Raw genomic sequence first — 25,126 nt, forward strand, 5'->3', positions numbered from 1 at the left:
CGGGAGAGGCCACAGCAGAGGGAGGCCCGCATACCACCAAAAAAAAAACAAACAAACAAACAAAAAACTGCTTAGCATGGTGCTGTTCATACAGTAAACGCTAAGTGTTCACGATTAGTATTAACAATTCATTTTTCAGTTTATTTCAGTTCTGATCTGCCTCCCAGCATATCCATGAAACTATGTACACTGAATTTCATGAACATGCTAAGAGACTTTTCAGTATCTTTTGAAATATAGTACATTATTCTTCCCTATTTGCTGACTTGAAAGTCTAACCTCCATGAAAGAGAAGACTCTATACTAACCTCCCAAAGCTTAACGATAGAGTAGGGGAAAAAAGCACTTTTAAAATTTATTATTTGGGTTTACAAACAGGGCTTCTCAACCTTGGCACTACTGATATTTCAGGTTGGATAATTCTTTTTCGTCCTGTCCATTGCAGGATGTTTAGCAGAATCTCTGGCCTCTCTCCACTAGAAGCAAGAAACACTCTTCAGTTGTGACAACCAATATGTCTTCAAACATTGTCTGAGGGTGCTAAATCACCCCCATTTAAGAACCACTGGGTAAAAATGAGTACAAGTGATCTCAGCCATATTTGACACTTAAGGAAAAAAAAGACGGAAACAATACACCCAATTATAACATAAATTACAGATTCAGTAGGATGCCCAAAATTGAAAACCAAATCATAGTCATGGAAAGTGTTTCCACTTAGTGTTTTGCAGTCTTTTTTGAAGGGATTAATAACATGATGTCATTCCTCTCCAGGAATATGGATCACCCTGTAAGGATCTATTCATACTCTACCACTGTCACCGTCTGCAGTGGGTGTCTGATTAAGGTGAAGTGTAAGGTCTTAGAGTGAGAACAAAATCCTCCTCCTATCAGAAAGTTCATTTTTCAATCAGGGGATATTTGCTGGTGTTCTCAAAACCAGCCAACACAGAGAGTGTACTTCAAAGAGTTCCCATAAGTCACAGGTCACCCACATTCCAAAACAAGAATAAGCTTGTTTCAGTACACTTCACCCTAGGAAAATATTAGCCAAATCAAAATATGAACTAGAGCTATAGCTATGAGGGACAGTAGGAGATGAAAGGGTTCTGGGGGCTGATCTGTACTGGATATTGCCTAGAAGGATAAACCATCTAACAAAGAAAAGTAATGTAAATAATACTGGACATTCAGAAGGCATAAAATCAGATGCGTGTCTCTTTGGTTTAATCTTTCTAAAATCTATTAAACATGCTTTTTCTATTAGCATTTTACTGTTCTTGTTTTTTAAATTTCCTATCATATATATCCTAAAGAAACACACATAAAATTATATGTTGTTTGACAATACAATCATAATTGAACAAAACTGTACACTTTCTGTTCTCAATTTTAAAAGGAGAGTCAATTCTTACATGTTTTTAAATCTTTCCTTCCCCTTTTCAGAAAAGTAGTTATTAGTTGCTTTCAAAAGACTGTACGTCTAAATAAAAAATTTAAAAAGTTTCTCTCAACCGCATTGACAAGAAGTTATTATCATTCACGGAACAATGAAAACACAATTAGTGAAACCTTGGGATGCTTCTTTGATCACTCTTCTTTCTAAACCACCATTTCCCATCAGGAAGGCGGAGAGTGAGCGGAGGGCAAGAAGCGGTAGTCTGCCGTAAAACTAAAATCTAGCATTACCATGAGCTGGTATCAAGATAAACGGGTCACTGCTGGCGCTTTACTTAGTACAAGAAAACACTGCACTTCACTACGGCTCATCATCTCTCCCTAGGGAGGCCAGGACTGCGTTTATCACAGGAAAAGCTGGAAAATCCAGGGGACTGAAGCAGAAATCTGTCAGAGGGGAGGTGCCGGACCAGGAAACTTATTTCCGACTCTCGAGAGGGTAAGGCGATACCAGACCTCCGCGGCTCCAGCGTGTTCACCACAGAACCTTTTTCCTGCTGCCACCACCATCCTGCAGAAGCGCTTCTTCTTTTCCACATAGTAGCCACATCGCCCCTCTGTTGGAAAGCCAGTTCCATGCGGCGTTGGCGCAGAAGCCGCCATAATTCAGGGCTCACTTTGGGTGGCAAGCATTGATCGGGTGAAGACAGGAAAAGTTGTCAGGTTCTCTCGGGTCTCCTTCCCTTAACAAATATGTCTGCCTCGGGTCCAGCCACGCAGGATAATACCCGGAACTACCGCCCCATCCGCCGAAAAAAACCGGAAGAAGCTGATGGTGGCTGGCGAGGTCCAAAAGTTTCCGCCTAGCTCCTCTGTTTTATTCTTTCCCCGCCTCCTCCGCGGAAGCCGAGCGCCAAACTCAAACTTTTAACAGGACCCGGACGTCTTTTAGGCTAGTGCTGCGGACCGGGTTTGTTGGAGTTTCCAGCACACCGGCCGGGGAAGCGGTTCAGCATGAGCCAGGTTCTGTTCCAGCACCTCGTCCCGTTGCAAGTGAAATGCAAAGACTGCGAGGAGAGGTGAGGTCCGCGTTACCCCGTGCCCGCGGATGGCGGTTGGGGTCGGGCCAAGGGGGAAAGATGGCGGCTCCAGCCACTGGGCCCCGGCCTGCAGCTGGGTGTCCGGCAGGAGTCCCCGGGACGTGGAGGGAGACCTAGCTGGGACCTAGTGGCTACCTCTCACCAAGTCCGCCGTTGCTGAGGAGGGAAGGGTGTGAGGAATGGGACGCTGACCTGCATCAAGTTAAAAAAAATAATCGTATCGCTGAACATTCTCGTGGGCAGTATAGTCCCTTTCTCTCTTTTTGACAGGTAAGAACTCTGGCCCAGAGAACTTCATTTACTCGAGGGCTGACGAGTTTACAGCAGGGCGGGCACTAGAACTCAGGCCTTGGCTCCCAGTCTTTTTTTTTTTTTTTTCCTCTCTTCTTTGAATTATATTGGAAGTAAATTTAAGCTTCGACTTAAAAAAATTCAACTTTATGGTATATTGCCTTTTTTTCACATTAGTTACTAAAAATAGATTACGTTTAATAGACTAAAGACAGTTGGGGAAAACTACAAGTTCATCCATTCATTTTTTCATTCAACAAATACTGCATACTTGCAAAACGCCTTGCTGGGCCCTGGGGATACAATGGTCAGGAAAAAGTCCTTGTGTTCGTGGAGTTCACAGTCCAGTGGGGGAGGAAATACAGGCCAGTCTCACAGGTAAATGCGAAATTACAACTGACTAAAGAGGTGGTGCTGTTGAGGCTTAAATAGAGAGATCTGGCTGGAAGTCAGGAGATTTCAATTTTGTCTCAGTTCCACCGCTGAGTGTCAGCTGTCTCTTAACTTCTCTGAACTGTAAGTTTCCTCCTAGGTAAAACTGATATAACAGGCCTACCTACATGGTTGGTTGTTAGGAGGATCACGTGTGAAAATGTGTGTGAAGACTAAATGGTGTGGAAATGTGACGTAAAAAACGAAGACACTGCTATATTGAGCTGCCAGTAATGTGAAAGTAGTATATAGTGCAGAATTCTATTCAGAATCAATTGGCAGGCCAGGCAAGGAGATGGTACCAAGACCAGCAGCTGTAAATGCAGATCTGTAGGTTAGTTGGTCATTCTTTTGTGCTGCCCAGTATGGGAGCCACTGTGGTTGTTGGACGTTTGAAATGGAGCTAAGCTGAACTGATGTGCATAAGAGTAAGATGCACGTTGGACTTTGAAGACTTACTAGGAGAAAAACAGAATGTAAAATATTTCAGTTTTTATATTGGTTATGTGTTAAGGTGACAATAATGATATATAGGGTTAATTAAATATTAAAATTGATATATCTGTTTCTTTTAATTTTTAAATGTGGCTTCTAGAAAATTAAATATTACATACGTGCCTTATATTTGTGGCTCCATTGTATCTCTCTTGGACAGCTGTGTTCTAGAATGATTACAGAAAAAGAAAGGGAGGACATAATTCCTGATCCCAATGTTGGAACTCCTAGCTCTTCTCCATCTCACTACATTGTCATCATAGTTATCTTCTTAAAACACAGTTTCAGCCTTTTTAGTCTTTCTGTCTAGAAACTTTTCGTATATTCGTATCACCTATAGCAGGGGTCAGAAAACTAGAGCCTGTGGGCCAGATAGCCCACTACCTTTTTTTGTAAATAAAGTTTTATTAAATTTAGCCATTCTTATTTGTTTAAGAATTGTCTGTTGCTGCTTTTGTGGTATAAGGGCAGAAATGAATAAATGTGACAGCCCTTATAGCCTGCAAAGCCTAAAATATTTACTATCTGGCCTTTTACAGCTAAAGTTTGCTGACCCTTGACTTATAGGAAAAACAATCCACACTCTTTAGTTAGAAGTATTCAAGGCCAGTTCAGCTCAACAAATATTTATGAATGCCTACTGTGTACCAGGCACTGTCCTAGGTGCTGAGAAGCTCCCTTCCTCCTCACCACCTTCCTCCAACAATAGCAACAGCAAAAAAAACGATTTTCATTCTAGCCCTCAAGGAACTCACACTTTAACAGGGGAAACAAAAATATCTTCCTTTGAGAGGCAGCATAGCATAGGTTAAGAGTTCAGGCTCTGATAAATAAAAAGGTCTTATTGTATAGCACAGGGAACCATATTCAGTATCCCATGATAAACCATAATGGAAAAGAATATGAAAACAATATATATTTATCACTGAATCACTTTGCTGTACAGCAGAAATTAACACAACATTATAAATTACCTATAGTTCAATTTAAAAAAAGGATATATAATCCCTCTGTTTTGTACATTAAAAAAATAGAGTTCAGGCTATGGAGCCACATTGTCTGGGTTTATTTTTTTTTTAATTTATTTTTTGGCTACATTGGGTCTTTGTTGCGGCACACGGGTTGTCCAGTTGTGGCTCATGGGCTCCATAGTTGCAGCATGCGGGCTCTCTAGTTGTGGCGTGTGGGCTCCGTTGCCCCGCGGTATGTGGGATCTTAGTTCCCTGACCAGGGATCTAACCCAGGTCCCCTGCATTGGAAGGCGGATTCTTAACCACTGGACCACCAGGAAAGTCCCTGTCTGGGTTTAAATTCCGATTCTACCCCTTACTGCTTGCTTTTGTGCAATTTTTCTTACTTCTCTGTGCCTCATCTTTAAATTGATAAAAATAAAAGTACCTGCCTGTGGGATTATTATGAGCATGTATTAAATAAGTTAATACATATAAAGTGTTTAGAACAGTGCCTGGAACTTAATGAGCATTCAGTAACATTAGCTATTATTAAAGTATGGTTAATGCATGAAGTAATGTAAATGAATTAAAGTCATAGAGAAAAAGGGACTTCAGTTGAAGACAGTGGTAGTGCTCAGAGAACTCTGTCTGGAGGAAAGTGATGCAAAATTTTGGAGCCCACGGTTTGACACCAACCTGCTTTTTCATTTTTTTTTTCCCTAAGCGCCTCTCTCCAATATAGTAGTCACACAGGACTACTTGCTATCCTCTGAGTGTACCTGATACTCTCTCAATATTATACCTTTACTCTGGTTTTTCCTGATACCTCAAATGCTTTTTCTTTCATAACTTTCTAGGTCTGTCTTAAATTCTTTCGCTATAGGGACCTTTTCAAAGTTGCCTAAGTTGAAATTAATTGTCCTTAATCATTTATTAGCATGGTGTAGGTGAAAAATCTGAGTTCTAATTTGGGCTCTGCAGTGTGACCTTAACCAAATTTGTAATTCTGTGCATCTCAGCTTCTTCCTTTATAAGGCAGAGATAATATTTACTTGACAACATTATTGTTGTTAAAAAGACGATATAAGCAAAGTGTCCAGCAGGCACTCAGTAGTGAATGAATCGGTAAGGGCTAGTAACCATTCCCTCCTCTCTCTCTTAAAGCTTTAAAATACAATCAGAAGCAAAACTAGGGTAAAGTCATTTAATCTGATCTCACTTTGAGGACTTGGACCATGTTTATTTCTGTTTGTATCCCTAGCACCCAGCATAGGACCTGGCTTAGAGTAGCTTTTGTTTGAATTGAGAGTTTAAGGTCACAGCTACTATGTGGCAGCGGTGGGCTAGAATCCAGTTCTGCTGAATCTAACTGACAGGGAGGATGTTATGCAGATTTATGCATTGTTCAGAATGTGACATTTATTTTGAAAAATAGAATTTTTTAAATTGTTTTTTAAACTTCGTTTTCTGTTGTTCCTATGACATTAACCATTACAGTGGAGGAAATAAGATTTGTGATTTCAGATCCTCTGAAAGCTCACGGTTTTCTACGAGATATTTCTCTGGAGGTTTTTGAAATAAACGTGGGGAATACTTTTTTTTTTTTTTTTTTTTTTCAGCCCCCAATAGTTTTAATCTATGGGCTTCTTCTCCTCTTTTTCCCCCCAGCATCTAATGCATATAGGCTTTTGGAATATATGCAACAAAATCATTAATATGATTGGAAATTTATCATAACAATAAAACTTCCAGTATTTTGTAGAGAATACTTTATTTAATGGATGCTTCTTGAATTTTTTTACAAATTTATCAAGCATGACACTTTTTTTTTTTTTTTTTTTTTTTTTTGTGATACGCGGGCCTCTCACTGTTGTGGCCTCTCCCGTTGCGGAGCACAGGCTCCGGATGCACAGGCTCAGCTGCCATGGCTCACGGGCCCAGCCACTCCACTGCATGTGCGATCCTCCCGGACCAGGGCACGAACCCGTGTCCCCTGCATCGGCAGGCGGACTCTCAACCACTGTGCCGCCAGGGAAGCCCATGACACACTTTTAAAAGTGTAAAGTTATCAACCACCATTGTAGAGCTGAAAAGGCCCTCACAAACCTAACTCAGTCCACTTTTTTTTATAGGTTAGGGAATTGAAAGGTTCGTGTCCTCCCCCCCGCCCCCCCCCCCCACAAGAACTCTTAAGTGGAATTGGAGTAGGAGTTTAATCTGTTTCACATACATTGCTTTAGATACTAGAAAGATAGAAACAAAAAATTCTCTTGTTTTAAAAGTAATTCTTCCTATCTTTGTGGTGTTCACCAGTGTTGCTTGTTCCTTTTTAGATAATATACAAGTTATGGTAACCTCATCATGTGAACTAAGATTTAATATCCAGTCATATGTTTAATAAGAAATTTAACTAAAATGACATGTATTTAACCAATATAAATTACAAGTCAGAGCATTAAAAAAACTAAACAATTGAATCTAGCCTTAGTCAACTATTACCAGGTTTTTCCATCAACACTCAGTTACTCTGTCTGTACTTCTGTAGAAGTAGTAGAATGTGGAAAAAGTTTAAAACATCTTTAAAAGAATAACTTAAAACTGAACAAATTCAATTTGTTAGTTTATTTTCCCTTCACATCAGGGAAAAACCATTGTTATTTAATTCTAGCAGAATAGTTTGAGAAGCACTTGTGCAGAGATGTTTTTTCACCATTTCCCCTTTGTTTCCTGAATTATTTAAACATTTTTGCTCAGTTTAATTAATGTTTATGAGCACCTTTATTTCTATGCCTCTGTTCAGTACTGGGTTTTCTAAGGTGCAGTATAGAATGTGTAGAGCTATGGTTTTTTTCCCTTTAGGGTTTAGATTTACTCTGGGATTAGATAGATAATAAACTTGTTGACAGTACTTCTGTGGATATATTGCATAGAGAGTCTATTGATCAGATGTAGTTTGTGAATCTGAAAAAAAATTTTTGTGTGTATGCATAAGGGAAGCAAACATGTTTTCTTATTTCCTTTGTTGTAAACATTAACATATTTTAATATTATTCACACTTTGGAATTTTCAAATGAAATCTCTCATAAATCAATTTGGTCATTTCAGGTGGTATTTTTTAATGTGAAAAATTGTTGTAAAACTGATGGTTTGTCTTTCAATAGATGTTATTTGAGAATCAGGCCAGTAACGTTGTATACCAGGCTAACAGTAGGCATTCCACATCATTTATCTCATTTAATCCTCACGACAACCTCTTTTTACAGGAGAGAAAAATTTATCCTCAGGTTAAAAACCTGATTGCTTACTTGTAGAAAAATAGGAACTTAAACTTCAAATGCAGCGTGCTTTCCAAACATCTGTTCATAAGTTAGGGACAAGCTGTGGAGGATCTTGTGTCTTAAGATGGAAAGTGTTGGGCTTCCCTGGTGGCGCAGTGGTTGAGAGTCCGCCTGCCGATGCAGGGGACACGGGTTCGTGCCCCGGTCCGGGAGGATCCCACATGCTGCGCAGCGGCTGCGCCCGTGAACTATGGCAGATGAGCCTGTGCGTCCGAAGCCTGTGCTCCGCAACGGGAGAGGCCACAGCAGTGAGAGGCCCGCGTACCGCAAAAAAAAAAAAAAAGATGGAAAATGTTAGCTATACAAATGGTAGTAATTTTATGTGAATGTTTCTGATAGTTGGGCATATCTTTTCATACAGGAGAGTGAGTATTAGACTGAGCATTGAACTACAATCAGTTTCTAATCCAGTTCACAGAAAGGTTGGTATTTATTTCTTTTGAAATAAATATTTTTCTTTTTTTGAGATATGGTAATTCTGTACATTATAATTATTTTTGTTCTTTAAGAATGTGAGATCTTTTGTTATATCATCTTGCTTTTTAATTTTGGGCCATTTTATAACTTGCAGATCTGGGGTGGTAGAATCTACTAAGACAACAACTGAGAGATTATTATATCATATATTTCTAAAGCATGCAAGAATTGGGGATTGGGACAACAGTCTCCTTAGGTTTACCCCATTGCACTTTTTTTGGCCACCCCTTGTGGTTTGCCGGATCTTAGTTCCCGGACCAGGGATCAAACCCCACCAGGGATCAAACCCGTGCCCGTGCCCCTTGCAGTGGAAGCTCAGAGTCCTAACCACTGGACCTCCAGGGAATTCCCCCATTACGCTTTTTTAAGTTGCTAGAATATATATTGCTACCCTGTAGAATTGACATTTCATGTAAATGTGAGAACAGAATGAATTGAAGCACTGCAGGGAGATATTTTTGAATCTTTTTGCCTTTTGAAGAGAGGTGTTTAGAGCATCAGTCTAATCTGATTTAAAAGTATGAGTCATTAACAGAAATGAGGATATAGAATGGAGGGCTAAGAAATACATCTGTTTTCTCTGTGTCATAGCTTTCCCTATACATATTCAAGGATCTAATGGTGTTAGTAGCAGCTTCAGTTTTTTATAGCATCTTGGGGTGGATTTCAAGAAATACTTAAATAGAAGCTGCTTTAAGAACAGCGCCTTCTGAAGCAAAGCAAACACCTAGGTTGCTATATATATTATACTTCTTACATGTTATTCCTATGCCTGCTGTACCTCTTCATTTTCCAGCTCTACTCATAAAAGTGGTTTAGATTTTTCTAGGACCCTAGCAGTTCCTCAGTAGCCACAAGTAGATTTTATTTCTAAGTAGAAACTTAATCTTAACCTCTATTAGCCCGTCATCTTGCTAGTCCTGTTTTCCTTGTGCCAGTGTGCTCTGAAATACATAATTTCTGTGTACTTTTCTGTCAGCTTTAGCTGCTGTGATAAAATGGTCTTTATGAAAGGTATTCACTTCATTTGAAACTGAAAACAGTTGGGGTTCCACATCAGTGGCCACTTAGAGTGGGAGAGAATAGGCTCTTAGGAAGAAGCCCTGGCAGCCTGTCACCTGATACCCCTGTCCTCTGCCTGAGAGACAAATGTACCTTTCTTATTTAGGGTAGATGATTGTTTGTCATTTCTGCTGATGTATTTACCACTTTGGAAATACCAGACAATTAACTTGAGGGAAACTGAAAATATAATTGAGTATGATATGATCAGTGGTAAAGAATACTTTTGTTATGGTATCATAGTGTAACAAGGGCTGGGTCTAAACTTTCTTGAGCCTCTGATAGAATGATATATTCTTCAACTTTCAACTCCTAGCATTTAATTAGCTTTTATAGACCCCTTTCCTTCCCACCTTCCACCCCATGTGGCTCTCAAGGAGCAGAATATTTACTCCTATTTAAGATGCTAAAGTCTCCAAAGACCAGTGAAAACCCAGCAGCACCAGAATACAGAGCTGTCTGAACTAGAACAGTGATATGTTGATAATACTAGATGATTTCACTTCCAAGAAGGAAGAAATTACTCTAAAAGCCAAATCTACTGAAAACATTAAAAATAACAATCTTTCTTTTAGGATTTAGTTATCCGTCTGACTGATGATACTGATCCATTTTTTCTGTATAACCTTGTTATATCAGAGGAAGATTTTCAGAGGTAACTATTTATTTTTCTGGTCTTTGATCTAGGAATAAATAAGATTTTAAGTTTTATGAATGTTTCGGTACTATCCTCTTTGAAACACATACCTATTAGAAACATTTAGGCATTTTGGGAACACTGGACTATTTATACTATAATTATTCAGGCTGTTTTTGAAAATAAATATTTCATAGATTATCAGCATTTTGCTTAACAGCTCAGAAGTTTGGAGCTGTAGCTAGATTTATTGACCTTTTCCCTCCCATTGAATAAACTCTATAAAAATCAAAGTTCCCTAGCTTAATTCTTGATTATAATGGGTGTTCAGTAAGTAAAAGAATAGTCTTTCAGGATGTTATTTGTAATTAAATACAGTAATTAAAATTATAAAAAAATTTCTTTTCCTGTCTTCTGTATAGTTTAAAATTCCAGCAAGGTCTTCTGATAGACTTCTCAGCTTTCCCACAAAAATTCATAGATCTCCTTCAGCAGTGTACTGAAGAACATGCCAAAGAAATTCCAAGGTAAGTCTCAGGAGAGCACTATATCATTAAACTTCCCTCAAGACAGACTCTTCTTTGTAAGACAAATTGATGGCAAAATATTCTGTGTATTATAAGTACCTCTGTCTGTTTTCAAAGCTGTGGTGAGAGGTTCATAAATCTCAAATTTATAAAATCAGAAATATTTGCCCCTTAATTTTCATGTTTTGACAAAGCCATTAAAGTTACCTGAGATATTGAACAGCATCAAATATATATTTTTTCTAAAGGTTTTATTCCATTTATAGTTAATATAAAATATTGGCTATATTCCCTGGGTTGTGCAATATATCCTTGTAGCTTATTTATTTTATACATAGCAGTTTGTACCTCTTAATCCTCTACCCCTATATTGCCCCTCCCCCCTTCCCTCTACCTACTGGTAACCACTAGTTTGTTCTCGATATCTGTGTCTTGTTTCTTTTTTGTTATATTCGCTCATTTGTTGTATTTTTAAGATTCCTCATATAAGTGATATCATACAGTATTTGTCTTTCCTGACTTATTTCACTTAGCATAATACTCTCTAGGTCTATCCATGTTGTTGTGAATGACAAATTTCATTCTTTTTTGTACTCTATTGTGTACAATAGATCTTCTTGATCCATTCATCTGTTGATAGACACTTAGGTTGCTTCCATATTTTGGCAATTGTAAATAATGCTGCTATGAACATTGGGGTACGTGTATCTTTTAGAATTAGTGTTTTTGTTTGATTTGGATATGTACCCAGGAATGGAATTGCTGAGTCATAAGGTAGTTCTGTTTTTAGTTTTTTGAGACACCTCCCTACTGTTTTCCACAGTGGCTGCACTAATATACATTCCCACCAACAGTGTAGGAGGGTTCCCTTTTCTCCACATGCTCGTCAACATTTGTTATTTGTGTTCTTTTTGATGATAGCCGTTCTGACAGGTGTGAGGTAATATCTCTTTGTGTTTTTGATTTGCATTTATCTGATGATTAGCCATGTTGAGCATCTTTTCATGTTCTTGTTGGCCATTGGTATGTCTTTGAAAAAATGTCTGTTCAGGTCTTGTGCCCATTTTTTAGTCAGGTTGTTTGTTTTTTCAATATTAAGTTATATAAGCTGTTTATGTATTTTGGATATTAGCCCTTCATTGGTCATAACATTTGCAAATATTTTCTCCCATTCAGTGGGTTGTCTTTTTGTTTTGTTGATGGTTTTCTTACGTTGTGCAAAAGCTTTTTAAATTAGGTCCCATTTGTTTATTTTTGTTTTTATTTCCTTTTCTTTTAGAAGATAGATCTAAAAAAATATTGCTACAATTTATGTCAGAAAGTGTTCTGCCTATGTTCTCTTCTAGGAGTTTTATGGTTTCCGGCCTTACATTTAGGTCTTTAATCCATTCTGAGTTTTTTTTTTTATGTGGTGTTAGAGAATTTTCTATTTTCTTCTTTTACATGTAGCTGTCCAGTTTTTCCAGCACTACTTATTGAAGAGACTGTCTTTCCCCATTGTATATTCTTGCCTCCTTTGTTGTAGATTAATTAACCATAAGTGTGTGGGTTTATTTCTGGGCTGTCTTCTGTTCCATTGATCTATGTGTCTGTTTTGGTGCCAGTACTACTGTCTTGACTACTGTAGCTTTGTAATATGATCTGAAGTCAGGAAGTATGATTCCTCCAGCTGTGTTCTTCTTTCTCAAGATTGTTTTGCCTATTCAGGGTCTTTTGTGTTTCCATATAAATTAAAAAATTTTTTTGTTCTAGTTATGTGAAAAATGCCCTTGGTATTTGGATAGGGATTGCATTGAATCTGTAGATTGCCTTGGGTAGTATGGTCATTTTAACAGTATTGATTCTTTCCGTCCATGAACATGGTATATCTTTCCATCTGTTTGTATCATCTTCAATTTCTTTCATCAGTGTCTTGTCTTACAGTTTTCTGAATACAGGTCTTTTACCTCTTCAGGTTTATTCCTAGAAATTTTATTCCTTTTGGTGCAATTGTAAATGAGATTGTTTCCTTAGTTTCTCTTTTTGATAGTTTTGTTGTTAGTGTTCAAGTATATGTCTTTGTAATGAACTTGGAAAAAGGGAAGAATAAGATTTTGTGTGCACGTATATCTGTATTTGTTTAGTGTAACACCTGATCCTTTCCTTGTAAAGCTCCCAAACCTTTTATGTATAAATTCCATCAATTGACGATTCTTGTTTGAATTAATTATTTCATTAGCAACTATAAAATTATGCTTTTCCAATTCCATCATTCTTCCTATATTTATTAGATATAATTCTTCTGTAAAGAAGAACTTTCCTTTATCAATTAGAGCTATTTGATTACTCTGAAAATTCATACAGGAAAGGATAAATGCTCAATTCTTAGTATTGTCACTTGTGGTTTCAATGGGTTTTTGATTTGTTTTTGTTTTTAGTGTTTTGTTTTCTCTTTCCTCATCTGTTTCTCATTGTGAACTCATGGACATTTGTATATTCATTGTTTTCAATCAATAGATAAATCTTCATTTTACTGTTTACACTAATTAATCCAGTTTTACCATTGGGAGTCCTTTCATATTGGCTCCTATGATTCCAATATGCTCCTTTTTCTGATACTTTTTTTTTTTGCGGTACGCGGGCCTCTCACTGTTGTGGCCTCTCCCGTCGCGGAGCACAGGCTCCGGACGCGCAGGCTCAGCAGCCATGGCTCACGGGCCCAGCCGCTCCGCAGCATGTGGGATCTTCCCGGACTGGGGCACAAACCCGTGTCCCCTGCATCGGCAGGTGGACTCTCAACCACTGCACCACCAGGGAAGCCCTGATCCTTTTAATCATTGATGATCCAGTAGAGCTCATGATTCAATGGGAGAGTTTCACTGTCTCAAAAATGTGTTATGTGACACTTTCTTTTCAAAGGTTTTTGCTACAGTTAGTTTCTCCAGAAGCTATTTTGGATAACTCACCTGCTTTTTTGAATGTGGTAGAGACAAATCCTTTTAAACATCTTACACACCTTTCATTAAAACTGTTACCTGGAAATGATGTGGAAATAAAGAAGTTTCTAGCAGACTGTTTGAAATGTAGCAAGGTAAGATTTAAATTTAAGTTAATCTTTTAAATAATTCCCAAAGCTCTCTGATAAACCACTGAAAAGCTATATTGCTATTAGATTTTGTTTTCTGAATAAGGTTCTTTTAAAGATGTCCAGGAAATTTTTATAGCATGTACTGACTTTATTGTTTTAGTCAAGGTACAACAGGATAGAACTGGACCAGGAATTGAGAAACTTAGGTCCCAGGATTTTTACTAATTTTCTGTGACCTTGAGCAGTCACTTAAACTCTTGGTGTCTTGGTTTCATCAGCTGGTAGATAGGTATGGGAATATGTACCCTCTATCTTAAATGAGATAAAATATATGAAAGTGTCTTGAAGATTAGAAAGTGCTCTCTATAACTATATAAGGTATGTGGCACAAGGAAACAGCATTGGGATGCCTTGTAAGAGTTTTCAGAAAGTCTTTTTAGTCAAATACTATGGATCAGTGCATCTCAAGATTTAAGGGTTAGGCAAATCTTCTAGGGATCTTGCTTGTGCAGATTCTAACTCAGAAGGTTTGAGGTGGAGCCTGAGATTCTGTATTTCTGACAAACTCCCAGGGTGGTACTGATGCTTACTTTGCTGCACTTTGAGTAGCACAGCTACAGATGATTAAATTAAATTGTAAGCTGCATAATTTTATTTTTATAAATAGGAAGAAAAATTATCATTGACACAATCACTAGATGACGTTACCAGGCAACTGAATTTCACACAAAAGGTAATTCAGATTTCATTTTGTCTCTGTAAGTCATCCAAACATAGGCTCTGAATTGCTTCTTGAACCAAATCTAGGCTTTTGTGTATTTTTTTTCAAAGCACACTGCCATTGAATTTCCCCTCCTTTTTGCCACCCTTTTCCTACCAGTTGTCTTAATCTGATGCTTTTTCTTCTTGATCGTTTATTCTATCCAAACATTTCTGTTATCCCCAGTATATGACACATTCTCTCCAAGTCTTCATTAAATAATGTATCGTATCTGTCATATGTTAGTTCTGCTCCTCTTTAATTCACCTCATTCTTCTTGTCTGAATGACTTTTCAGTTCCTGTCTTCTAAATCTTTCCCTTCCTTCCTTCCGTTAAGTTTAGAATTAATTCCTCTGATAGGCTTATCATCATTTCAGTCATAGCTACTCCTTGAAATTGAGGACCAAAGTATCTGATAAGCTGCGTGGCTTCAGGTAGAAAATTGTCCTGCACCACATGGCCCATCTTGGGAACCTGTGTTACTAGGTTTTAGGTGTATAAGTAAACTACAGTTGACCCTTGAACAACACGCGGGTTAGGGACACCGGCCCCCTGCACAGTTGAAAATTCTTGCATAAGTTTATAGTCAGCCCTCCGTATCTATGGTTCCACATCATCAGATTCAACTAACCGTAGATTGTGTAGTATTGTAGTACGTATTTCTTGAAAAAAAATCTGAGTGTAAGTGTACCTGTGCATTTCAAACCTGTGTTGTTTAAGGTCATCTGTACTACTTATGACTTGGTCTACCCTGGGTTTCTTTTTTTCTTAATGCCAGAGGAGAGGATTGAGAGGCGAAGAGCCAGATTTAACTAAAAGGTTAGTGATTGTTAAACTGTGGACCATTTTAACTCTAAAATTGCTTTTATTCTAATCCTGATTTCTTTAAATACAAAAAAATTTGTGTAAGAAAAGGCTTTGAGTATGTCTTAAAAAGCTGTGATTCCATCTCCTTTAATATACTTTGCAAATATTTTCATGTTCCAATCTAATAACATATTCAAGAATTTTAATATTTCATTTTGAACTCTACTACAGACACTATCAGAAAAAATCCAAGAATTAGATAAGTTACGGAATGAATGGGCGTCACACACAGCAACATTGTCAAATAAGCATTCTCAAGAACTGACGAATGAGAAGGAAAAAGCTTTGCAGGTATGAATATTAAAAAAAACTGGAAAAATATTTTGTTATTGCCGTTATTTTGTTAATTATAAAAGTAATACATGCTTGCTTTAAAATTTTCAAACAGTGCAGAAGTATATAAAAATTAAAAGTCTGTCCTTAAAAATCTTACTACCCAGAGATAATTTATAAACATTTTGATATTTGTTTTTCCAGACTTTATATATGTAAATAATATACAATTTATAAATAATTGTTTATATTTATAAATTTAGAAATATGCAAATTGGGAGATATGTACACACGTATCTGAGTTTTGGTTTTGTTCTAAGCTAATGAGGTCCTCCTGGATATATTGATTGTAATTTTTTTTAGCCTAACTTGATATCGTAGATATCGTTTTTTTTTTTTTTTATCAGTTCAGAAGTGGCTGAGTAGTATTCATTACTTGGACATAACATAAATTATTAAGTGCTTACTAACTGATGGACATTTAAATGCTTCAAATCTCGGTTATTGCAAATAATACTGCCCTGAACATTTTTATTCCTAGAAGTGAGATTGCAATATACGCATATAAAATATTAATGGATATTGCAAATTCGCCACCCAAAAATGTACTAAATGGAATCCCAAAGATAGTGTATGATCATACTTACTTCCCCGTATTCCTGATACTGTTAACCTTCTTAATATCTGCTACCTGATAGGTATTATAGTAGTATTAAATTTTAATGTATATTTCTTAGATTTTTAGTGAAGGTAAGTATCTTTTAATATGACTTTTGGCCATTTTAATTTCTTCCGTGGATTATTTCTTTTAATATCTTTTGCTTTCCCTGTGTGACTCTCGTTTTCTACTGCTTTGTAGTGTGGATTTACAGTATTTTATATCTTTTATATCATATTAATTTCTTTAATGTGAAATTATTCTTTAATATAAAATTCTATTTTTGCTTTTTGCACCTTACTAAATGTTTGCTTTTAAGGGTACTGCTTGATAACAGTTTATGTGTACTTTCACCCAAATTAAGATTCATAAAATTGTACCACCCCTTTAGGTTTTCCTTGTGTACCTTCTCAATCCATTTCATACTCCCACAGGAAGCCCATCACTTCAAAACAGGTTTTGCCTGTTCTTGAACTTTAGATAAATGGACACATACAGTATGTACTTATTTGTGTGTGGCTTCCATCACTCAGCATAATATCTCTGAGATTCAGTTATATTCTTGTGTGTTTCTTTTTGTTGTTGTGTAGGATTCTATTATATGAACATGCAGTAACTTATCTGTTTTCCTGTTGGGAGACATTTGAATTGTTTCTGACATTTTGCTATTATTAAACTGTTATGAACTTTCTTGTATATGTCTTTTTGTGAACACATGTACTTATTTTCCTTGGGTATATATTTAGGATTAGAATGGCTAGGTTCTAGTGTAGGCATATGTTTAGCTTTAGTAGAAACTGTCAAACAGTTTTCCGAAGTGGATATATCAGATCATACTGCCATTCAGTGGGTGTATGGTAGTACCTCATAATGAACACTTTTTTATATGTATATAGACTACTTGGATATTTTCTTGCGAAGTGCCCATTTGAGTCTTCAGCCCATTTATTAATTGTGCAATCCATGTTTTTCTTAATGATTTGTAGGAGTTCTTTGTATATTCTGGACATGAGTCCTTTGTCAGATACATGCACTGTGAATATTTTCTGTCCATGGCTTGCCTTTTCACTTCTGGTGTAAAGTAAGGATATTATACCTTTACCTACTATGTATATTACAAACATTGTATTTTAGCCTGTCATTTGCATTTATTAGTATCTCTTGCCATATATAGTTCTTTTTAAAATTTTTATATTCTTAAATTTAAATTATTTTATTTATTTTAAAGATTTTATTTATTTTTTGGAGGGGGCTGCACCGTGCGGCATGTACAATCTTAGTTCCCCGACCAGGGATCGAACCCGCGCTGCCTGCATTGAAAGTGCAGAGTCTTAACCACTGGACCTCCAGGGAAGTCCCTATAGTTCTTTTTATTTGATTGTCATCCAGTCTTTCAATCTGTGTCTTTATGGTATAAGGCTTCATTTTATGTTTGGAAAGCCTTTGCCACCCCAAGGTTATGAAATATACTCTCTGGTATTCTCTTCGAATACTTCTATAATTTTCTTGTTGAATTTAACTTTTTAATCTGTTTGGAGTATATTTTTCTGGAGTATGAGATGGATGTTTTTGGCATATAGTCAGTGAGTTGTTCCAATACCATATTTCCCAGTGATTTAAAATGCAACCTTTAATATATACTTAATTCCTTTATTTATTTGGTCTTGTTTCTGTACTATTGGGTAGAACTGATATCCTTGGAATTTTCTTGTCCAGTGTAGAGAAATATCTCTTCATTTATGCAGGTCTTATTTGTTTAAAACAGGTTTATAGTTTACTCTTTATTTACCTCCTTTTCTTTCTTTTTTTCTTTTACAGTTCTTGTTAAATGTTTTTGCCGAGAGATTTTGCAGATTTTTGCTCTATAAATTGGACCATCTATCACACCCCACTACTGTGATAATTTCTAAGTGTTTATTGCTAATGTGTATTAATGTCATACCCATTAATTCTAGGTTATATTTACAAATTTGCATTTTAATTTACATATTCTGATAGTTTTGGAGATTCTCTTAGGTTTTTCTGGTGGATATGTAAACTATAAAAAATGGTAATTTATCTCTTCCAAGATTTATATCTTTTTTTTCTTATGCAGAGAAATGATAAATAATAGTGGAATCCTTATCTTGTTTCAGTTTTTTTAATTTAATTTTATATTGAAGTACAGTTGACTTACAGTATTGTGTTAGTTTCAGGTGTATAGCAAGGTGATTTCAGTTATATATATATGTGTATATCCATTCTTTTTCAGAGTCTTTTCCCATATAGGTTATTACAGAATTATTGAGTAGAGTTCTGTGTGCTATACAGTAGGTCCTTGTTGATTATCTGTTTTATATATAGTAGTGTGTATGTAAATCCCAAACTCCTAATCTATCTTTACCCCCTCCTTTCCCCTTTGGTAACCATAAGTTTGTTTTCAAAGTCTGTGAGTCTGTTTCCGTTTTGTAAATAAGTTCATTTGTATCATTTTTTTAGATTCCACATATAAGTGATATTATGTGATATTTGTCTTTGTCTGACTTTCTTCACTTAGTATGATAATCTTTAGGTCCATCCATGTTGCTGCAAATGGCGTTATTTCATTCTTTTTTATGGCTAAGATTCCTTTGTATATAAGTACCACATCTTCTTTATCCATTCCTCTATCAATGGACATTTAGGTTGCTTCCATGTCTTGGCTACTGTAAATAGTGCTGCAATGAATACTGGGGTACATGTATCTTTTCAAATTATAGTTTTCTCCAGATATATGCTCAGGAGTGGGATTGCTGGGTCATATGGTAGCTCTATTTTTAGTTTTTTAAGGAACCTCCATACTACTCTCCATAGTGGTTGTACCAGTTTACATTCCCACCAACAGTGTAGGAGGGTTCCCTTTTCTCCACACCCTCTCCAGCATTTACTGTTTGTAGACATTTTGTTACTGGACTGAGGTGATAGATACCTCACTGTAGTTTTGATTTGCATTTCTCTAATAATTAGTGATGTTGAGCATCTTTTCATATGCTTTCTGACCATCTGTATGTCTTCTTTGGAGAAATGTCTACTTAGGTCTGCCCATTTTTTGACTGGGTTGTTTGTTTTTTGATATTGAGTTGTATGAGCTGTTTGTGTATTTTGGAGATTAATCCCTTATTGGTTGCTTCATTTGCAAATATTTTCTCCCATTCTGTGGGTTGTCTTTTCATTTTGTTTGTGGTTTCCTTTGCTGTGCAAAAGCTTTTAAGTTTCATTAGGTCCCATTTGTTTATTTTTGTTTTTATTTTCATTACTGTAGGAGGTGGATCCAAAAAGATCTTGCTGTGATTTATGTCAAAGAGTGTTCTGCCTATGTTTTCCTCTACGAGTTTTATAGTATCTGGTCTTACATTTAGGTCTTTAATGCATTTTGAGTTTATTTTTGTGTATGGTGTTAGGGAGTGTTCTAATTTCATTCTTTTACATGTAGCTGTCCAATTTTCCCAGCACCACTTATTGAAGAGTCTGTCTTTTTTTTCTCCATTGTATATTCTTTCCTCCTTTGTTGTAGATTAATTGACCATAGGTGTGCGGGATTATTTCTGGGCTTTCTGTCCTGTTCCATTGATCTATATTTCTGTTTCTGTGCCAGTACCATAGTGTTTTCATGACTGTAGCTTCATAATATAGACTGAAGTCAGGGAGCTGGATTCTTCAAGCTCCCCCATTTTTCTTTCTCAGGATTGCTTTCGCAGTTTGAGGTCTTTTGTATTTCCATACAAATTGTAAAATTTTTTGTTCTAGCTCTATGAAAAATGCCATTGGTAATTTGATTGGTATTGTACTGAATCTGTAGATTGCCTTGGGTAGTATAGTGATTTTGACAATATTGATTCTTCCAATCCAAGAACATGGTATATCTTTCCACCTGTTTGTGTCATCTTCGATTCTTTCGTCAGCATCTTATAGTTTTCAGAGTACAGGTCTTTTTCCTCCTTTGGTAGATTTATTACTAGGTATTTTATTCTTTGATGAGATGGTAAATGGGATTGATTCCTTAATTGCTCTTTCTGATCTTTCATTGTCAGTGTATAGAAATGCAATTAATTTTGGTAAGTTAATCTTTTTTGGTAAATAGGTAAAATATCTCTCCAGTAGGTATGATATTTGCTCTGCTTTTGAAAAAGTTTTCTTCTTTCTGGCTTCCAAAGAGTGCTAAGTCAGATGAAGTGACTTGGGGATTTAACCAAATAATCATTTTTCTCACTTTAATAGGAAAATAATGATAATAGATTTCCAAAACTGGAACCATTTTTGAATTCAGAGGATAATTAGTCAAAGATTTTTAATATCCTGTTTAATCAGTATGCTGATATTTAATTTAGGACATTTGTATATATATTCACACATGAGATTGGTCTGAGATTACTGTTTTCCTGCACTCTTTTTATCTTACTCTGCTGATTAAAATTATGTATTTTAGACTATGGTATTAGAATTATGCTAGCGTCAGGAAAGGTATGAAAACATTTTCTGGTTTTCTCTATGCTGTGGAACACTCAAATAATGAAGAATTATCTGTGCCTTGAAGACCTGATAGAATTAGCCTTTTTTCATTTGTGTCTGATGTCTTTTTTTTTTTTGACAATTTTTCTTTTATAACATCTTTATTGGAGTATAATTGCTTTACATTGTTGTATTAGTTGCTGCTGTATAACATAGTGAATCAGCTATACATATACATATATCCCCATATCCCCTCCCTCTTGCATCTCCCTCTCACCCTCCCTATCCCACCCCTCTAGGTGGTCACAAAGCACGAGCTGATCTCCCTGTGTTATGTGGGTGCTTCCCACTAGCTATCTATCTTACATTTGGTAGTGTAATATGTCAGTGCCTCTCTCTCACTTCGTCTCAGCTTACCCTTCCCCCTCACCGTGTCCTCAAGTCCATTCTCTAAGTCTGCATCTTTATTCCTTTCCTGCCCCTAGGTTCTTCAGAACCTTTTTTGTTTTGTTTTGTTTTTTAGATTCCATTTATATGTGTTAGCATACTGTATTTGTTTTTCTCTTTCTGACTTACTTCACTCTGTATGACAAACTCTAGGTCCATCCACCTCACTACAAATAACTCAATTTCATTTCGTTTTATGGCTGAGTAATATTCCATTATATATATGTGCCACATCTTCTTTATTCATTCATCTGTCGTTGGACACTTAGGTTGCTACCACGTCCTGGCTATTGTAAATAGTGCTGCAATGAACATTGTGGTACATGACTCTTTTCGTTTTTTTGTTTTTGTTTTTGTTTTTGCGTTACACGGGCCTCTCACTGTTGTGGCCTCTCCTGTTGCAGACCACAGGCTCCGGATGCACAGGCTCAGCGGCCATGGCTCATGGGCCTAGCTGTTCCACGGCATGTGGGATCTTCCTGGACCAGGGCACGAACCCGTCCCCTGCATCGGCAGGCGGACTCTCAACCACTGTGCCACCAGGGAAGCCCCATGACTCTATGAATTATGGTTTTCTCTGGGTATATGCCCAGTAGTGGGATTGCTGGGTCATATGGTAGTTCTAGTTTTAGTTTTTTAAGGAGCCTCCATACTGTTCTCCATAGTGACTGTCAATTTACATTCCCACCAACAGTGTAGGAGGGTTCCCTTTTCTCCACACCCTCTCCAGCATTTATTCTTCGTAGATTTTTTGATGATGGCCATTCTGACTGGTGTGAGGTGATACCTCATTGTAGTTTTGATTTGCATTTCTCTAATAATTAGTGATGTTGAGCATCCTTTCACGTGTTTGTTGGCAACCTCTGAATCTTCTTTGGAGAAATGTCTGTTTAGGTCTTCTGCCCATTTTTGGATTACATTGTTTGTTTTTTTTGATATTGAGCTGCATGAGCTGCTTGTATATTTGGGAGATTAATCCTTTGTCAGTTGCTTTGTTTGCAAATATTTTCTCCCATTCTGAGGGTTGTATTTTCGTCTTGTTTATGGTTTCCTTTGTTGTGGAAAAGCTTTTAAGTTTCATTAGGTCCCATTTGTTTATTATTGTTTTTATTTCCATTTCTCTAGGAGGTGGGTCAAAAGGATCTTGCTGTGATTCATGTCATAGAGTGTTCTGCCTATGTTTTCCTCTAATAAGAGTTTTACAGCTTCTGGTCTTACATTTAGGTCTTTAATCCATTTTGAGTTTATTTTTGTGTATGGTGTTACGGAGTGTTCTAATTTCATTCTTTTACATATAGCTGTCCAGTTTTCCTAGTACTACTTATTGAAGAGGCTGTCTTTTCTGCATTGTATATCCTTCCCTCCTTTATCAAAGATAAGGTGACTGTATGTGTGTGGGTTTATCTCTGGGCTTTCTATCTTGTTCCATTGATCTATATTTCAGTTTTTGTGCCAGTACCATACTGTCTTGATTACTGTAGCTTTGTAGTATAGTCTGAAGTCAGGGAGCCTGATTCCTCCAGTTCCACTTTTCTTTCTCCAGATTGCTTTGGCTATTCGGGGTCTTCTGTGTTTCCATACAAATTGTGAATTTTTTTGTTCCAATTCTGTGAAAAATGCCGGTGGTAGTTTGATAGAGATTGCATTGAATCTGTAGATTGTTTTGGGTAGTACAGTCATTTTCACAATGTTGATTCTTCCAATCCAAGAACATGGTGTATCTCTCTATCTGTTTGTATCATCTTTAATTTCTTTCATCAGTGTCTTATAGTTTTCTGCATACAGGTCTTTTGTCTCCCTAGGTAGGTTTATTCCTAGGTATTTTATTCTTTTTTGTTGCAATGGTAAATGGGAGTATTTCCTTGATTTCTCTTTCAGATCTTTCATCATTAGTGTACAGGAATGCAAGAGATTTCTGTGCATTAATTTTCCAATTCTGTGAAAAATGCCGGTGGTAGTTTGATAGAGATTGCATTGAATCTGTAGATTGTTTTGGGTAGTACAGTCATTTTCACAATGTTGATTCTTCCAATCCAAGAACATGGTGTATCTCTCTATCTGTTTGTATCATCTTTAATTTCTTTCATCAGTGTCTTATAGTTTTCTGCATACAGGTCTTTTGTCTCCCTAGGTAGGTTTATTCCTAGGTATTTTATTCTTTTTGTTGCAATGGTAAATGGGAGTGTTTCCTTAATTTCTCTTTCAGATTTTTCATCATTAGTGTGTAGGAATGCAAGAGATTTCTGTGCATTAATTTTGTATCCTGCTTCTTTACCAAATTTATTGATTAGTTCTAGTAGTTTTCTGGTAGCATTTTTAGGATTCTCTGTGTTTAGTATCATGTCATCTGCAAACAGTGACAGTTTTACTTCTTTTCCGATTTGGATTCCTTTTACTTCTTTTTCTTCTTTTATTGCTGTGGCTAAAACTTCCAAAACTATGTTCAATAATAGCAGTGAGAGTGGGCAACCTTGTCTTGTTCCTGATCTTAGTGGAAATGGTTTTGGTTTTTCACCATTGAGAACGATGTTGGCTGTGGGTTTGTCATATATGGCCTTATTATGTTGAGGTAAGTTCCCTCTGTGCTTACTTTCTGGAGAATTTTTATTGTAAATGGGTGTTGAATTTTGTTGAAAGCTTTTTCTGCATCTATTGAGATTATCATATGGTTTTTATCCTTCAATTTGCTAATATGGTGTATGACATTGATTGATTTGTATATAATGAAGGGATAAATCCCCACTTCATCATGGTGTATGAACAAGTGGGGATTCCTGGGATAAACCCCAATTGATCATGATGTATGATCCTTTTAATGTGCTGCTGGGATAAACCCCACTTGATCATGGTGTATGATCCTTTTAATGTGCTGCTGGCTTCTGTTTGCTAGTATTTTATTGAGGATTTTTGCATCTGTATTCACCAGTGATATTGGCCTGTAGTTTTCTTTTTTTGTGACATCTTTGTCTGGTTTTGGTATCAGAAGTCTCTGAGTCCGTCCTCAGTTCTTTTCATTCTTTTTTCTTTATTCTGCTCTGTGGTAGTTATTTCCACTATTTTATCTTCCAGGTCACTTATCTGTTCTGCTGCCTCAGTTACTCAGATATGATTCCTTCTAGAGAATTTTAAATTTCATTTATTGTGTTGTTCATCATTGTTTGCTTGCTCTTTAGTTCTTCTAGGTCCTTGTTAAACGTTTCTTGTATTTTCTCCATTCTATTTCCAAGATTTTGGATCATCTTTACTATCATTACTCTGAATTCTTTCTCAGGTAGACTGCGTCTTTCCTCTTCATTTGTTTGTTGTGCATTTTTACCTTGCTCCTTCATCTGCTGCGTATTTCTCTGTCTTCTCATTTTACTTTACTTACTGTGTTTGGGGGTCTCCTTTTTGCAGGCTGTAGGTTCGTAATTCCTGTTTGTATGTTTTTTTTTTAACATCTTTATTGGAGTATAACTGTTTTACAATGGTGTGTTAGTTTCTGCTTTACAACAAAGTGAATCAGTTATACATATACATATATTCCCATATCTCTTCCCCCTTACGTCTCCCTCCATCCCACCCTCCCTATTCCACCCCTCTAGGTGGTCACAGAGCACAGAGCTGATCTCCCTGTGCTATGATATATATGTGTTAGCATACAGTATTTGTTTTTCTCCTTCTCACTTACTTCACTCTGTATGACAGACTCCAGGTCTATCCACCTCATTACAAATAACTCAGTTTCATTTCTTTTTAAGGCTGAGTAATATTCCATTGTATATATGTGCCACATCTTCTTTATCCATTCATCTGTCGATGGACACTTAGGTTGCTTCCATGTCCTGGCTATCGTAAATAGAGCTGCAATGAACAATTTGGTACATGACTCTTTT

General features: G+C 36.6%; 2 protein-coding genes across 8 annotated transcripts in view; one reads left to right on the plus strand and one right to left on the minus strand.

The window, feature by feature from the left end:
• Positions 1–2,184, minus strand: part of TRMT13 (tRNA methyltransferase 13 homolog) — a 24,181-nt gene extending 21,997 nt beyond the window's left edge. For 4 of the 6 annotated variants that reach the window (XM_007122324.4, XM_055084423.1, XM_055084425.1 and 1 more), the window contains exon 1: positions 1,915–2,146. In XM_007122324.4, the coding sequence (XP_007122386.1) occupies positions 1,915–2,061 (147 nt within the window). In that variant the 5' untranslated portion in view covers positions 2,062–2,146. The other 2 variants (XM_007122323.4, XM_028489085.2) reach the window with 2 other exon arrangements.
• SASS6 (SAS-6 centriolar assembly protein) overlaps positions 2,171–25,126 on the plus strand; it is a 66,697-nt gene continuing 43,741 nt past the window's right edge. For both annotated transcript variants that reach the window (XM_055084419.1, XM_055084420.1), the window contains exons 1-7: positions 2,171–2,477; positions 8,370–8,430; positions 10,123–10,202; positions 10,607–10,711; positions 13,610–13,781; positions 14,446–14,511; positions 15,578–15,697. In XM_055084419.1, the coding sequence (XP_054940394.1) occupies positions 2,413–2,477; positions 8,370–8,430; positions 10,123–10,202; positions 10,607–10,711; positions 13,610–13,781; positions 14,446–14,511; positions 15,578–15,697 (669 nt within the window). In that variant the 5' untranslated portion in view covers positions 2,171–2,412. The remainder of the gene's footprint in view (positions 2,478–8,369; positions 8,431–10,122; positions 10,203–10,606; positions 10,712–13,609; positions 13,782–14,445; positions 14,512–15,577; positions 15,698–25,126) is intronic.

The sequence above is a fragment of the Physeter macrocephalus genome, chromosome 4 (assembly GCF_002837175.3).
Source record: "Physeter macrocephalus isolate SW-GA chromosome 4, ASM283717v5, whole genome shotgun sequence".
Lineage (NCBI taxonomy): Eukaryota > Metazoa > Chordata > Mammalia > Artiodactyla > Physeteridae > Physeter > Physeter macrocephalus.